This window comes from Garra rufa, chromosome 2 (assembly GCF_049309525.1).
Source record: "Garra rufa chromosome 2, GarRuf1.0, whole genome shotgun sequence".
Taxonomy (NCBI): Eukaryota; Metazoa; Chordata; class Actinopteri; order Cypriniformes; family Cyprinidae; genus Garra; species Garra rufa.
The window spans coordinates 44,954,156-44,971,182 of NC_133362.1; the positions used below are offsets into that span (position 1 = coordinate 44,954,156).

At 38.0% G+C, this 17,027-nt stretch overlaps 2 protein-coding genes across 2 annotated transcripts in view; both read right to left on the reverse strand.

Annotated features, from left to right (window-relative positions):
* Positions 1-16,463, reverse strand: part of LOC141325754 (uncharacterized) — a 56,038-nt gene extending 39,575 nt beyond the window's left edge. Inside the window, exons 1-7 of the mRNA XM_073834494.1 lie at positions 16,384-16,463; positions 15,691-15,747; positions 15,515-15,578; positions 13,086-13,160; positions 12,390-12,534; positions 12,017-12,135; positions 11,487-11,570 (exon numbers count right to left, since the gene is read on the reverse strand). Coding sequence (XP_073690595.1) covers positions 11,487-11,570; positions 12,017-12,135; positions 12,390-12,534; positions 13,086-13,160; positions 15,515-15,578; positions 15,691-15,747; positions 16,384-16,463 — 624 coding nt within the window. The remainder of the gene's footprint in view (positions 1-11,486; positions 11,571-12,016; positions 12,136-12,389; positions 12,535-13,085; positions 13,161-15,514; positions 15,579-15,690; positions 15,748-16,383) is intronic.
* The window catches only part of plpp4 (phospholipid phosphatase 4), a 296,113-nt gene that overhangs the window by 220,119 nt on the left and 58,967 nt on the right, over positions 1-17,027 (reverse strand). The gene's annotated exons all lie outside the window — the stretch shown is intronic.

The window sequence follows — 17,027 nt, forward strand, 5'->3', positions numbered from 1 at the left end:
CTGATGCACTTAAGACCAGCAAAAACATATTTGCTATTAATATTATGCTCAAATGAAAGTGGCTTCATTGTTTGTGGTCGCTAAATAAATACACCTATGCAAACTCTGCTACAGTACAGTAGTCTTATAGAAAGACTTGTATAGAAAATCTAAAAACGTTTCCATTACTTGTAACTATTGGAATTAATATTAGAAACCTTCACTGTTTTAACATCTAGTACAGTGGAGAGCAGACAGGAAGTGGATTGGGACAGAGGGTGTTTTCACACTTGGTCCTTTTCAGGGGTCTGGGTGCGGTTCGCGTGAATTTTGGCCCATATGTGAACACTCCAAATGACTCAGACCCCTCAGAAGCAAACCATACCGAGACCATCTCGGGAGGTGGTTTGAGTATGGTTTGCTTTTGGCTAAAGGTATGGTTCTCTAAAAACGTGAATTGTGAACACAAATCGGCCTGGGCTCACTTGGTTTTTCCATTCGCAAATATCAATGTTTAGTCATCAGATGTCTCCGTACAAATCAGCTGTTCAGAAGGCTGAAAAGTCATTTTATTTTTTTATTTTTTTTATTTTTTTTGAAAACCTGTAGATCTATCTGAGCTGTAAATCATGCTTTTACAGTCATTTTACAGTTTGATATGTTACCATAAATATTGTCCTTCACCACTCATACAGCATTAATTTTATCTGTGCAGTTCCTAAAAAGTAAAATTACATAATCAAAGAAAACAATTCAAACTAAATATTGCAAAGGTCTACAAAACTTATATTTTTGTGCAAAAGATAAAAACATCAACACTGAACTGGACTAGATCCAAAAAGTAACAGTCTGAACACAAAGAGGTCTGAGACACAATTACTGCTTAAGTGGACCAAAAAAGGATCAGAGTCCTCTTTCAGGAACAGCGACAGTGTGAACAAAGAAAACTGGGTCGTTTTCACTTGGTCCACTTTCACCACTGGTCTGGGTTTGGTTCTTTTAAAGAGGACTCAAATTTGGGTCACCTGAGGTGCTAATGCACTATATGTTGAAGTGCTACCCTTAGGCTATCAGCTTCGACTTGAGAAAAGTTTACCAGTTTTTACCTGTATAAAAATGTGTTAATTAAAAATGATGACTGTAATAAATTGTGATTAATAATGGTGATTATAACTAATAAGCATAATTATTTTGCTCAGTTTGTCATATCATTCAGCCCTACACTCGAAGAACTCAAGATGGCGGCGCGTGCACACGCAGGGGCTTCTCTCTCTCCCGACCAAACAGTGTTTTCGTGTTTTTCGTCCTGTAAGTCGCAGTGTTTTTGTACGTCTTCGTCACGTTTATCTGCCCTTAAGCGCGTTTATAGCCGAACATTTTTGCTCGATATCGGCAGAAACAAAGTTTTTAAGTTGAACTCTGTGGACGCTGAAGAGCTGAATGATCTGGGTCTGCTCCGGAGGCCTACTCAATCACCGACCCCCACCCCTGCACCTCGCCCACAATGGAGGTGCCTCAAGCGTTGTGAGAGGAAGCAGAAGAGGGGTAAGCGCGGAGGTATCCGAGCTAGGCTAGCGGCTAGCCCACACAAACCCGCTATCCCTTCCATCGTTCTGGCGAACGTACGCTCATTAGACAACAAACTGGACTACATCCAACTACTACGTTCATCTCAAAGGAATGTAAAGGACTGTTGTGTTTTTGTGTTCACGGAAACATGGCTCAGCGACAGTGTCCCGGACCGCGCCATTCAGCTCGACCAGCTGACATGCTATCGTGCCGACAGGGTTGTCGTCACGGGGGGTAAGACCTGCGGTGGCGGACTTTGTGTTTATATCAGTGACGCTTGGTGCCGCGATGCTGTTGTAGTCTGCAAATACTGCTCACCAGTGCTGGAATTTATGGTTATTAAGTGCCGGCCGTTCTACCTACCGAGGGAATATACAGCTATACTGCTGTGTGCTGTGTACATCCCTCCCACCTCCAACAACTACAGGAGTGAGGCACTATATGAACTATATCAGCACATCAGTGAGCAGCAAACAGCTCACCCCGATGCTTTTCTCATCGTGGCTGGGGATTTCAATCATGCAGACTTAAAGAGTGTGTTTCCAAAAATACAGCAACACATTGACTTTCCAACACGGGGAAATAACACACTGGACCTTGTTTACACCACCCAGAGAGGAGCTTACAAAGCTTTTCCCCTCCCCCACCTCGGCGCCTCTGATCACATCACTGTTATGCTAATGCCCTCTTACAGACCGCTTGTTAAAGTCACAAAACCGGTTCGTAAGCAGATACAAGTGTGGCCAGAGGGGTCTTCAGAGGTTTTACAGGACTGCTTTAACACCACAGACTGGAATATGTTTAAACAGGCTGCCACTTACAACAACACTGACCTCCAGGAGTACACAGAGACTGTTACAGCCTACATTAACAAATGCACTGAGGATGTAACAGTCACCAAAACCATTACTGTCCGTGCCAACCAAAAGCCATGGATGACAGGGGAGGTCTACAGGCTGCTGAAAGCTCGGAACGCACTCCCTGCTGAACGAGCTGAACACCTTCTTCGCTCGCTTTGAAGTGCAAAATAGCACCACAGCACAGAAGACCTCACCCCCTCCTGGTGACCAGGTGATGACTTTGTCCCCGGACAGTGTGAGGAGATCCCTCAGCAGGATCAACGCTCGCAAAGCTCCGGGTCCTGACAACATTCCTGGTCGTGTACTGAGAGACTGTGCAGTGGAACTCACTGATGTCTTCACAGACATCTTTAACATCTCACTCTCCCAGGCTGTCGTCCCCACCTGTTTCAAAGCAACCACGATCATTCCGGTGCCAAAAAAGTCATCTCCTTCCTGCTTTAATGACTACCGTCCAGTTGCACTTACTCCCATCCTCATGAAGTGCTTTGAACGGCTAGTCATGCAGCACATTAAGCCTGTCCTTCCCCCCTCACTGGACCCCTTCCAGTTTGCATATCGGCCCAACCGCTCGACCGATGATGCCATCTCCACTGCACTCCACTCAGCACTCACACACCTGGACAAAAAAGACTCATATGTCCGAATGCTGTTCATAGACTTCAGTTCAGCATTTAACACTATAATCCCACAACAGCTCACACAAAAACTGATCCAGCTGGGGCTCAACACCTCACTGTGTAACTGGCTGTTGGATTTCCTCACAGGAAGACCACAAGCAGTACGGGTCGGCAGTAACACATCCAGCACTATCATTCTGAACACGGGGGCACCTCAGGGATGTGTGCTGAGCCCCCTCCTCTTCACTCTGCTGACCCACGACTGCACTCCGTCACACAACTCCAACCTCTTCATCAAGTTTGCGGATGACACGACTGTGGTGGGTCTCATTAGCAACAAGGATGAGACAAACTACAGAAGCGAGGTGAGCCGCCTGGCCACGTGGTGCGGAGACAACAATATCTCTCTGAATGTGGAGAAGACGAAAGAGATTGTTGTTGACTTCAGGAGAGTGCACACTCAGCATGCTCCTCTGACCATAAACGGTGCATCTGTGGAGAGAGTGAGCAGCACCAAGTTCCTGGGTGTGCACATCACTGAGGATCTCTCCTGGACAAACAACACCACTGCACTGGCCAAGAAAGCACAGCAGCGTCTCTACTTCCTCCGCAAACTAAGAAGAGCGAGAGCACCAGCCCCCATCATGTACACATTTTACCGAGGAACCATCGAGAGCATCCTGTCTAGCTGCATCACTGTGTGGTTTGGAGCCTGCAATGCGTCCTGCCATAAAATTCTCCAACGCATAGTCAGAGCAGCTGAGAGAATCATTGGTGTCCCTCTCCCCTCCCTCCAAGGCATCTACAGCACACGTCTCACCAAAAAATCCCTCTGCATTGCAGCCGATCCCACCCACCCAATGCAAAGCTTCTTCAGCCTGCTGCCATCAGGGAGGAGACTGCGGAGTCTCCAGGCCAGGACCAGCAGACTGAAGGACGGCTTCACCCTTCAGGCTGTCAGGAAGCTCAACTCTCTCCCGGCTCTGCCCCCACTCCCCTCACTCCCCTCTTCTGCCCCACAACTTTCTGAACTCTAACACACACACACACACACACACACACACACTGACCTGCACCAGTCACTTTGTGCAGCATTGGTCTGCCAACTACCTCACACTATTCATAGACTGTAACAAGACTGCTCTGACACTTTTACACTTTACAAGCTCTGTTGCACTACATTGTTTACGTGGTTTGCACTCTCTACCATGTGCCCTTACTTGTATATTGTGTTTTTAATTTTATATATTATGTTTATTTGTATTTATTCATATTTTTTTAAATTCTACCTTTGTATTTAATGTTACTGTTTGTATTTAATGTTACTTGTATGCACCATGGGTCTGAGAGTAACGCAATTTCAATTCTCTGTATGTCCTGTACATGTGGCAGAATTGACAATAAAGTTGACTTTGACTACACTCTGACATAGCTTGAAGATGAAATGATATGAGAAGATGACATTTTGCTGGATTTTGCGTTGCCTTGTGTCCATTGAGTGAGGTCAGAGAGGTCACAGCTGAGCAAACGTTCTCAGAGAACAAGCTGCCTCATACAAAGCCATTGTTTAAACAAGACAATAGCATTCCTCAAATCTCGTTCAGCTGTCACCAGCGCCCGTCCTCACCCCACACACAGGAGAGTATGGAAGAGAAAAACCTTTAAGAATGAGAGAGAGGGTTTCTCAAGAACATAAGGCACTTGAGGGCTGTTGAAGATGACACAAGAGACAGAACAGTAACACAACAGGCTATGTGTTGGTTCGGGCATGCGTGCCACGGGCGACCCTACGCCAAGTACTGTAGTCATGTCACAGAAACACTCAGTATGCGGTTTGCACAGGTAGGCAAAGTCATGTGACGGGTGATGGCAGGTTATCCTGGGCCACCGACTGACCTAAGGTGCGGTTTCACCAAACTCAAACTGGATTTGCTGGTTGGGAAGTGTAAGGATTACCTTTCATTAGACCAATTATAGCAGCAGCAAGGCCACTATCAGATGAGTCAGCATGTAAACCAAAGCACTCATGACAGACACGCTCACACAGGAGGGAGATTTACTCGAGCCAACGCAAGTTTGAGCTGTTGCTCCAAGCAAGAAGCACAACAAAACGCTTTGAAAGCGTTTTAACAAATGAGGCAAAGTCTTACTGATTTAGCGCTCTGAATGCGAACATCTTAATTACAGGGTGTCTGCAGGGTTTAGTCAGTCAAATTTAAGATTTTTTAAGACCTTTTTATGACCATTTTGATTTAAATTTATGACCTACACGAACTATGAAAAATAACTTTTAAAGTCATTAGAATTCCTTTCAAGTTTTTTTATTTACTTGACAGCAACAAATTGTATACATTTTTCTTAAGGGTGACAAACTGAAGGCTCTTTCATGAAGTATCAACACAGGAACATCACTTAACAACTGTAAATTGTATTGACAAGTCCGTCAGTTCGTCAGTCAGTCAGTCAGTCAGTCTACATGTATCTGAGTTCGTCCGCCTTAACGGTGATCTCCTCCTCAACCTTTTTCAACTCCTTTTTTTTTCCTTGCTTGCCCGTCTGAGGGCGTTTGATTGGGCGCATCATCATCAAGCCATACCACGTTAAACGTACACTTTCCCATCGTGTAAAGTTAAATCAATCAATTAATAAGAACCATACGCTACATAAATGAGACAATACCTTCCGACAAACCGAGAATACACCAGTGAATACCGTCAGTGAGTGAAGCTCTTTGCGCGAGTTTCTGTGAAATATCCGCCGATAAGTCTATTTCCTGCACTGCCGCATTATGGACCTTGTAGTTCTGGAACACGATGTTCCCACACAGATTTCCTCAGATAGAACTACAGGCGAAACGAATGAATCCCGCTCCCAGCGTATTTTCTTGGTAGCACCATGAATGAACGAACATATACATTTAAGACGTGGCTAAATGTAATTTATGACCTTGTATGGAAAATCCGAACGTTTTTATGACCTTTTATGGCCTAAAATTCTTATTATGAAATTTATGACTTTTTATGACTTTTTATGACTCCGCGGAAACCCTGTAATTAAGCAAAGTGCTGTTCCTTAAAAGTCTTTTTAATCTAAAGGACACCACACTGTAAACTCTATAAAGCTGCACGCTTAAGGCTGTTCAAACTAGGGATGCACTGAAATAAAAAATTCTTGGCTGAAATTGAAGGAAATTACACACTGGGTCGAAGGCTGATTACCAAACATGTTTGTGTTTTTTTTTTTTCCATATGTGGCCCTGGACCACAAAACCAGTCTTAAGTCGCTGGGGTACATTTGTAGCAATAGCCAAAAATACATTGTATGGGTCAAAATTATTGATTTTTCTTTTATGCCAAAAATCATTAGGCAATTAAGTAAAGATTTTTTTGTAAAATTCCTACTATAAATATATCAAAATATAATGTTTGATTAGTAATATGCATTGTTAAGAACTTAATTTGGAGAACTTTAAAGGTGATTTTCTCAGTATTTTGATTTTTTGCATCCTCAGATTCCAGATTTTCAAATAGATGTACTGTATCTCGGCCAAATATTGTCCTAACAAACCATATATCAATAGAAAGCTTATTTATTGAGCTTTCATATGATGTATACATCTCAGTTTTGTAAAATGTAACCTTATGACTGGTTTTGTGGTCCAGGATCACATATATTTTGCCAATTTTTTTCACCATTGCATAAATTAAATAGCCAAAATGTACTTTACAGTTTTGTCTTGCTTTTCAAAAAATAAATAAACAAATAAAACAATTACAAAACAACAATTTAAAAATATTTACTGAACATTTTTAACATTCTAATAGGCATTACAGCCTAGCAACAAAGCACAATTTAACTTCAAATGAATAAGTTAGTAAAATCATATTCTTTGGCCATTTTTAAGACCTTGTTTTTGAATCAGGCATGTGTTTTTGTAAATCTACAAATAAATACAGCCTTGCTGAGCAAAGGAGAATGTTACAATAAATGTATTAATAGAGCTGTTGTAATGATTGATATCATTTTTGTCTTACTTTTTTATTTTATTTTACAGAACAACAGTAAAATTACAATACTAACATTTATGAATGTTGCCTTATATTGTGGCAGAAACCTGCAGGAGGACTTCAGTACTACTTTTTTGTTGACAGCAGCAGATTTATGAATGATTCTCATTACACAGATTTTCCTCACGCTTTGGAATCTGAACCCTGGCTAAGAAGCTTGTGCAGCGCTGTCAGAATAAATACAGTTGGTGCGTGTATTATACAACATAATGTTCTGTAGTTTATTTACTAATGGTTTAAGGCTACTTCATGATTTCAGTCATCATACAACCAGCAACAACCAGCCCTTTCTCTTCTCATGGAAGACATGCGATGCAGTACTGTCGGTGCTTGTAATGATTTTTGCGTCTTTCTCTGACAGTTATAAATGCTTCCACACTGCCGACATGTTTGCTGCATTAGAGTGCTCCTCTATTTGATCACATCACGTCATTGTTCAGTATAATTTATTCTGCCTTTTCGCTTATATTATTAACAGGGTTCGAATTACGGGGGAGCTAAGGGGAGCTCGGCTCCCCTGAAAAGGACCTGGGCTCCCCTGAGAGCCTACTTTGAGACATTTAGGGGGAGCTCTAAAACACTTTCCATTTTTTGTGTCGCATATAGATTTTGATTTTCTGTACATTAAGGTTCCTGAAATAAATGATGATATTAAAAATGTGTCAATGTTATGTGTTTATTCGCTTATTACATCACTATTTTCCGCTGTCTCCTGCTGTGACCATCCATGCGTGGCGGCGCTGCACTGAAATTACTATGTTTACGTCACCACTTGAACTTCTCACAGAGTTGGTATTTGAATGTTAGCTTAACCTTAAAGTAAGAAGTTACAAAGTAAAGTAACTTCTTACTTTACTTTGAAGTAAACGGTTTACTAAGTAAACAATAGGTTTACTGTAGACCTATTGTTTTAAATGCCCGAACATGCACCAAAAGCGTTAAAGTCAGTCAGGGAGGATCGGAAAATAGGGCTCCCCCGAAAGCCACTTTGTAATTCGAACCCTGATTATTAATTTCGGTTGCTAAACATTTGGTGCATCCCTAGTTCAAACTGCACTTGATTCCGATATCAAAAATGTGACATCTAGGAATAACATTCTGGATTGTGTTTTTGCAAGTAATGATCTGTTTAGACATTGTAGTCAATATACCAGCATCAGTTGCATAGTAGTGAGTAAAGCATCAACATGACAACAAGATAAATTAATGTAGAATCACTGTGGAAAACAATGAGTCAAAAACAGAAATTTATATCCACCGTGACTCATAATTTAACTAATTGGACTTAAGGGGTAAGGTGTGATTTGGAGTTAGAACATTATACATGCATTTAAGTATAATCATTTCTAACTTAATTTAATATATTTACTATTTATTAGCCAACTCTCAGCACAAAATAAGTAAATAAATAAATAAAAATAATTAAATATTTACAGTACTCAGCATAACAACCTCTAAACGAATACAAATTATTTAATTACCTCCCTACTAAGCACTACTACACTTCATGGAAAGATGGCAAAATATATATGTAGTAAACATGTTCTTAGTAAAAACTGAGAAATATATGTCATTAATATCTGTAACATAAGTTAGCCAAGTTTGTTTAAATGAAGTGTTGCAGAAATGAGCACACCCTTGATTAAACTGAACCAACATGTGCTATATTCCAGTACTTCATACATACCTCCATAACCATCCCCCCTCCATTAAGTACACTGCTCTGACCCTTCTTGACATTGAGAGTACAAGTTCATGACAACTGTCACATCTATCCCGATTAACTAAGGGAGCATGACCTCCTTAAACACCCTGATCTTAAATGGAAAGTGTTGCTCAATTTGTCTCTACAAAATCCCCCCGCCCAAAAAAAGATGGAAAAAGGATTATTGTGCTTTGGTTACAGTAGGTAGTTCCAATGTGGACAATAACCATGCATGTCACTTCTGCAGGCTGCATGTCTCTGTGAGATAAACAATCACTCTTTTCAAAACTTTTGCCGGCTCTGATGCACTTACGTACTTCTCCTGCTTTTTCTAGCCAAAAAAAAAAAAACACTCATCCCTAAATAAAAGCTTAAAGTGAAAGCCTGGTTATTTCTTTTGCTGTTCTTTTGGTATATTTTCAAATTTAAAACAAAAGTTTGGGATTCCTCTTGTACCACTGCCCTCTTTTGTGCTAAGAAATAAGTCTTCTGACTTGATAACTCTCTCCCAAGTGGTTCCACTGTTGTCAGCATTAATTCTTGTCAGAATAATTTTCAAAGTTACACTTTACAGATTTACAATTTACAGAAATTACACTTCATTTTAAACACTTGAACATGCTCACCTACTGATCAAAAATTAGTTTTAAATAGTAACTTTCAAGTAGGTGAACTCAGTTTTGGAACACAAAATGATATTACTTTGACAATACAAACCTTATTCTAATCTAATTTTGACGTGCTTCTTTTCCCTAGCGAAAAAAAAAAACCTCAAATGCATTTGAAATACATTTATTTTGTGCTACGTATTCTATAAATGTAAATACATTCACATATTTATGTGCTTAATAAAAATACCATGCAATTGTACTTTTGGTATACTTAAAGTCTGCTAAACTGGAGCAACTAATTTTGTGCTGAGATCCAACTAAAGGTTGTGGTAAAGTGGAACTATTCTGAGTATTCTTCAGGTACATTTTAAATATCTTGCGTTTAAAAATATATTAAAGAGAGATTAAACAATCCCAATTATTAGTGATTTTAAAACAATTAAAACATTTAAGAAATGTGCATTGTGCAATAAAAAAATACTTTAAATAAAGTTTAATTATATATTTTTTTTTTCTTTAGGGTGGTAATTGATCAAGCAGTCTTGCTGGTCTCTAAATAACCCTAACACATCTTCTAAGTAAAGAATAATAGCTAAATTTGTTAAGTTTTAGTCCTGTATATCCATGGCCATGCGAATATGGTTAAACAGCTTCCACAAAACTATTAGATGCTGGATACCATTTTCTCAACATAAAGGAGATTTTGCAGCACTAGATACTGTATCTGCCATGCAGCTCACTTTTTGCAACAGTTGTATTATAACCTTATAATCATCTAACCGTAAAAGTTTCTTGTATTTCATGTCAAACAGGACAAGATTATTCCAGAAATAGCATCACAATCTTCAAGGACTTGTTCTAATCATAAACAACTCAACGTCCTTCAGTGAATGTCCTTCAGACATTAAAAAGTAGGATACTGACTTTTTAACTGAACGTAGGAGTAGTTTAGCACTTCAGTTCAAAAACACCCACAGGATGACCTTGAGCTAATAGAAAAGTCTTTTTCCACTTAAATGTTTTGTTACCCAAGTAATTACCGTGTGCAATAAAACACAATAAAAATTTCCATTCTTAATACTGGTAAAGTTGCTGAACTTTGTGTACTTAGACTTCACTTTGCATATGAGTTTACAGTGTATGGGTAAAGTAGCAACAGCAAGAAAAACTAGTTCCAAGTATCAGAACAGTTGCTGAGAACTTGCCATAAGCACCACTGTATTTACTACAATGTACAACTTTCTTCAGTCGGAAAGAAATTATGCTGTTTGAGGAAAACATTTCAAGATTTCTCTCCATATAATGGATATGTATGGAGTTTGAACTTCCAAAATGCAGTTTAAATGCAGCTTCAAAGGGCTCTAAACGTTCCCAGCTGAGGAAGAAGTTTGGTTACTTTCTAAACAAATTAACAATTGATATACTTTTTAACCTCAAATGCTCGTCTTGTCTCGTCTCTGCGATGCGCGTCTGTGTGATCCGGGTCAATACAGTTAGGGTGTCGAAAAACTCCCAAAACTCCCAGACGAGACAAGACAAGCATTTGAGGTTAAAAAGTATAGAAATTGTCAATTTGTTTTAAAAATAACCAATCGTTTCTCTAGATAAGACCCTTATTCCTCAGCTGGGATCCTTTAGAGCTCTTTGAAGCTGCATTTAAACTGCATTTTGGAAGTTCAAACTTGGGGGCACCATACATATCCATTATATGGAGAGAAATCCTAAAATGTTTTTTTATCTGCAAATTTTTGTTCTGAAAGTGAACTAATTCTTTAAGTGAGCTTTTAAAGAATTTGTTATTGCTGCTGCCAAGAGCCCCCAAGGTCCTCCTAAGGGCTTTCCATTAAACTAAAAAGTCATAACTACAATTTGATGTGTTCAAGTGACTTTGGTTCGAAAAAAAATATGTAAAGGTTGGGCAATTTTAAGGATTTTAACACCAAAAATGAGGAGAACATTAAAGGTTTACATGAGGTGTGTAGTTTATGGGTTTTAGCATTCTTATATTATCACAGAGAATGATGGGAAATGTGGTTATGTTTTGTGAATAAGGCCCTATGACTAGGATAGCATACCTCTTTTGGTAAAGATGTTAGTCGATTTCTATCACAGTTGAAGTTGGACAGTTTCTTTAGTTTTCCAATACTTCTTGGCAAATTCTGGAAAAAAAAAAATATAAATAAAAATCACTTGCACCTGCTATAAGAGAAAAATTACCAATAATCAGACCACATAAGACTACAACTCTTTATTAAAAAAAAACAAACAAAAAAAAACACTACACTTATTTTTAAATTTCTGGGTTGTTTCATCCCATGTTTGGGTCAAATATGGACAAACCCAACTGTTGGATTAAACAAACATAAATTCTAGATTAAACTTATATCTAGGTTCATTATTCTATGTCCATATTTGGCCCAAACACAGGATTCTTGTAATAAGCATGTTTTGTACTGCATGATTTTTCCCATTACCAAAAAAAAGCAAGTAAAGAAAAATAAATAAATACTAAAATAATTGTTGCTAAATGCATTTCCCAGGTTTTCCTCTTGCCAATTAAAAGTAAGTATGAAGAGTATTAGTAGGCTCAGGTGCTGTAACTTACCACCAGCTGGTTTTCTGTCAGCACTAGTTCTGTCAGGCTTTCACAGTTGCCTATGCTCTCCGGCAGTTGGACTAATCGGTTTTGATCTGCTTTCAATATTGAAAGCCGTCTTAATTTACCTAAAGAAAAACATATGTAACAGTACTGTTACTGCATGAAAACAAAATCAAACATTACAGCTCACTATTATAACTACAAGGCAGCTACCCAAGAACAGTGGATCAGCAAATTAACCACAAGTACAACAAATTGTCTCATTTGTTCCATTAAAATAAACTCTCCTTTTTTCTAAATTAAAAACTCCATCCATCACTAAGAACACATGAACAAACACACAGGCACTGCAGTTAGCGGTCGAGTCCTAAACACTGACCTAAGCCCTCCGGCAGCACGTCTATGAGGTTCTGGGACACCAGGAGGTCAGTGAGGAAGAGGAGGTTTCCCATCTCCTCTGGGAGGCGCTCTAACTTGTTCTCCGATACATCCAGACAAGTAAGGCTTCGCATACTACCCAGGTCCTGAGGGCAGAGAGAGCAGGTGCGCACAAACACACACAAATGTTAATATGTATGCAAACGCAGGCATGCAAACACAACCACACACATACAAAAAACCTCTAGGATTTTAAGGAAGTCGAGTAGCTTGTGCTTGGTTAATAAAAAATAATAATGTTAAAATTATGTTATAATATAAGGTAGTAGAATACAATATTGATGAAGCAATACATTCAATTCAATTCAAGTTTATTTGTATAGCGCTTTTCACAATACAAATCGTTGCAAAGCAGCTGTACAAAAAAAATGTAGGCTACTACAATATATTTAGTAGCTTATTAGTGGTGACTACTGTATGTTAAGTCGATGTACATATGGTATAAATATTAAAAACAGTAATGGTGTAATCAAAAACAGATGATGAACACTAATAGTAATGATTATGTGTTGCAATCAAACTCAAAATGCATGTTTACATAATATGCAAAAGAACTAGTGTTGTTACAGATTCGACAGTCTGATAGACTGACAGTTTTTGAAAATGACATCAACAGGACATGTCAGAAATACTTTACCGGTGGTATGTCAGACAGCTGGTTTGCGTCCAGCCACAGGTCTTTTAGACTGACAAGACAGCCTATTGTCTCAGGCTGCAAGAAAACAAGTTTGACAGAGTTCAGACAGAGCAACGAACACAGCAGGTTACCGACGGCACAAGAATGCAGGCCAATGTGAAACATTTGTGAAATAGCATTCCGATGTAGCCTGTATTAAGTCCAGCCTCTGTCAAACAGGGGTCACATTCATAAAAACAAGGGTTTTAAACTTGGATAAACAGCAGGGTCATTCTGTATCAACTCAACCAGAGGTCCCCGGCTCAAATTTTCCATTTTGCTAATATTTATTCTGAAGAAAGATAGAAATGTATAGTGATGAAAGCCAAAATATTAAATGTCATGGATGAATATTTCCTGAGTAATCCACTATTTTGTAGAGGGAGGTCAAAATGGCAATTTTCACCTTAGATTCAGAGTCAAGTTAGAGGGGGTTAAAATTACTTCAGTGCATCATCTTAATTTTACAGAGAGATTGGTGTTATATTAGTAAAAAAATGTTGACTTTAGCAATCTTTGTTGCATTATGTGCCAATGGTGACCATTCAAAAATGGGGAAACAGCACTTTCAAGTTTTTTTTTACCAAAGTTTGCATGCCTTTAACTCAAGAAGTATTAAATATATTTTAATGTTCTTTTAGATATTGGGTCTTAACAAACTTTCCTTTTGGCATCTTTATGTTTAATGCCCTATTAGATTCGGTTCCACAGATATTGGAACTTCAATATGGCTCCAGGGAGTAAATCGTTAAAATGTACACATTTTCAGTGGTCAAAAACCAAATGTGGATCAGTTTAAAAAATACTATACTTCTTTTATTTTAAAGAGGAATGTCTGAAGAACAAATAATATTAAAACAGGAGATGTATCTTAATACGATTTTCGATTCTAGTTTTTAATAATCTTTTCTTTTGGAATATTAATTTTCAAGGCCCTACATCATTCAGTCCCTGAGATTTAAGGATCTCAATAAGGATTACCAATTTTCAGTGGTCGAAATCCAAATGTTGGTCACTTTGTATATAGCTGATACTTATTTTGTTTAAAGAACAAAATCTGAAGAAGAAATAATGTTGAAATTAGAATTGTATCTTGCTTCCCTCTATCAAAACAACTGCATAGAACATAGCTGTCCGAGTGCTAAAAGTGCACTGAAATGGTCAAGTTGAGGCACATTACCTTGCTTTCTGTAGACTATTTATAAGATTCTATATTTGAATCAGTTCCAGGCATATTTTGGAAGAAGGGATTTTGTTCATTTTTACAGCTTCTGAAGCTACCAAGAGTTTCAACACGGAAAAAAGAATATTTATGGCACTCAGACTGGTATGTTTAATGCAGTTGTCTTAACAGAAAGAAACAAGATACATCTCTAGGTTTAAGATTATTTTTTCTTCAGACATTCCTTTTTAAAAGAAAATAAGTATCGAATTTTTTCAATAGACATTTGGCTTTTAACCACTGAAAATGTGTATATTTTAATGATTTACTCCTGGAGCCATATTGAAATTCCAATATCTCTAAAACCAAATCTCATAGGGCAATAAAAATGTTTATTAAGACCAATATCTAAAAGGGCATTCAAAAGGCATTAAAAGGGCATAATACAGCTTGAGTTGCATGCAAACTTTTAGTGCCGATTCACCAATTTTTGAATGGTCACCACTGGCACATAATACAACAAAGATCGCTAAAGTCAACAGATTTTCCTAATGTAACTACCAATCTCTGTGGTACGAGCCGCAGGGTTTAATTTGGTTTTGTCTGTGCATTTTTTTTACTCTTAAAGATTTGGTAACCATTGACTGCCATTATATGAGTGACAGACTGCATCGCTTTGAATTAAAAATCTTCGTTTGTGTTCTACTGAAGAAACAAAGTCACCTACATCTTTGATGCCCTGGGGGTAAGCAGATAAACATCAAATTTTCATTTTTGGGTGAACTATCCCTTTAAGGCTAACATATTCATACTAAAAGACAAAAAAAAAAAAACTCAATTTTGATTTCATGGGGATTTTAAATTATGTTAAATTATGCTGGTGAAGTAGGATATTTAATTTGCATTTCAGGAGCACCACCACGTATTTCCATTAAGATAATTACAGATTGTTATCAACATTTAGAACATTGTGACATTCCCACTGCGAATTTACTTGTACATTTATAAAAGTTTCACAAGGCCCAATGTCTTTAAGCAAAATAAAGTCTTTTTTCTTTTGATTTTAGGATTAGAAGTGATGTGGACATGTCGATCATATTCAGCCTAATAATTAGACGAGGTTCCAGAGAAGGTGTGACAGCTAACATATTCCAAGCCTTGTGCAATTAAAGTCGTTATTACTGTTATTAGTCCATTTAGAGCATGTCGTGAAAATCTGAACACTTACCAAATTATACAGTTCATTGCTTCCTACGTCCAGTTCTTCAAGTTTCTGAAGCTGAGACAGAGACCTGATTGAAACAAAAACAAATAAACATTTAATTTGCTATTGCCTTATGTACACATACATACACACAAACTTACAAACAAACACATACATAGCAAAGTAAGGTGTACACTTACTCTGGTAAATAAGTCAGCAAGTTCTCTCGGAGTTCCAGTGATACCAAGTTACTGAGGCTAGATGAAAGACAGAAACATTGCACAATATATAAATTTAAACTTTTACACATTTTAAGCAGTAGATTATTTTGTCCTGATGTGTTTTCTAAATTTAATTTGTATTTCAGGGCGACCATACATTTTACCATTAGGATAATTACAGATGTAATGTTTACAAGACAAAGCTTGTTTACAAGACAAAGCTTCCCAAGTCTACATAAAAGCCATTGAAGGATATCAAGATGCAGCCAACACAGTAATGATTTCTCAACCATAAGCATATACACAGTGAAAAGAGTTTGAATGTTTTGAAAACAGTCTTTTCTCCTCACCAAAGCTGCATTTCGTCTTCAAGAATAAACTAAAAAAAGTAACATTTTATGATTTTTTACAATAGAAAATAACCATTTTCTATTTGAATATTTTGTAAAAATGTAATTTATTGCTGTGATCAAAACTACAAGTCACATGATCCTTTAGAAATCGTTAAAATGTTCTGCTTTGCTGTGCAAGAAACATTTTTGATTATTATCGGTGTTGTGCTGCTGAACACTTTTGTAGAAAGTTTTGAGTAAGATGCAAACTCTACACAGAAATGGCTAGTCATCTTCTGTTAAAAAATAATAAGCACTGAGATAAGGTCTATCCACTGACAGAGAGAAGGGTGAGGCGCTGTGGGAAGCACGCTTAACACATCCTGAGATATCAATCACAGTCTTCCAGCGCACACTCATTGCTCTGAGCCTCACAGATGGGGCAGTGGCATTTCAGCTCATTTATTTCAGGCCTTCCAGGGACTTTCTGCTGTTTAAAACCTGATATGCTTTTAAAAACAATAACTACAGCAAATTAAGTAACAGGAGGTCAAGATGACTTCCCTGTTAACACTAAACAAACACCAATAATTCAGAGATAAAACCACTCACATTTCTAGAAAAACAACTTTCAGCAATCAAGGGTTTAATTTTTCAGTAAACAGATTCAAAACAAAAATGAAAACGCTAAGATGAAAGAAGCAATGTGTGGCCAAATGACCTCTTCACTCAGTCACACGGACAGCTTGATTTCGAGGACAGGAAATGCTGCTATTTGTTACCGTGAAAATTTAATCAACCCAGAGAACGGACAAGAGTTCAACATGCTTTCAAACGTCTGGAGCTCAAGGCTATAGATACAGCTAAAGTCACACAGACATTAATCAGGTTTGTCTACTGAAATGAAAACGGAGAGAAAAAAAAAAAGAGGATTATTGTTCGAGGCTGTAGCGAATGGAGTATTTCAATTCCACAAACTAAAGC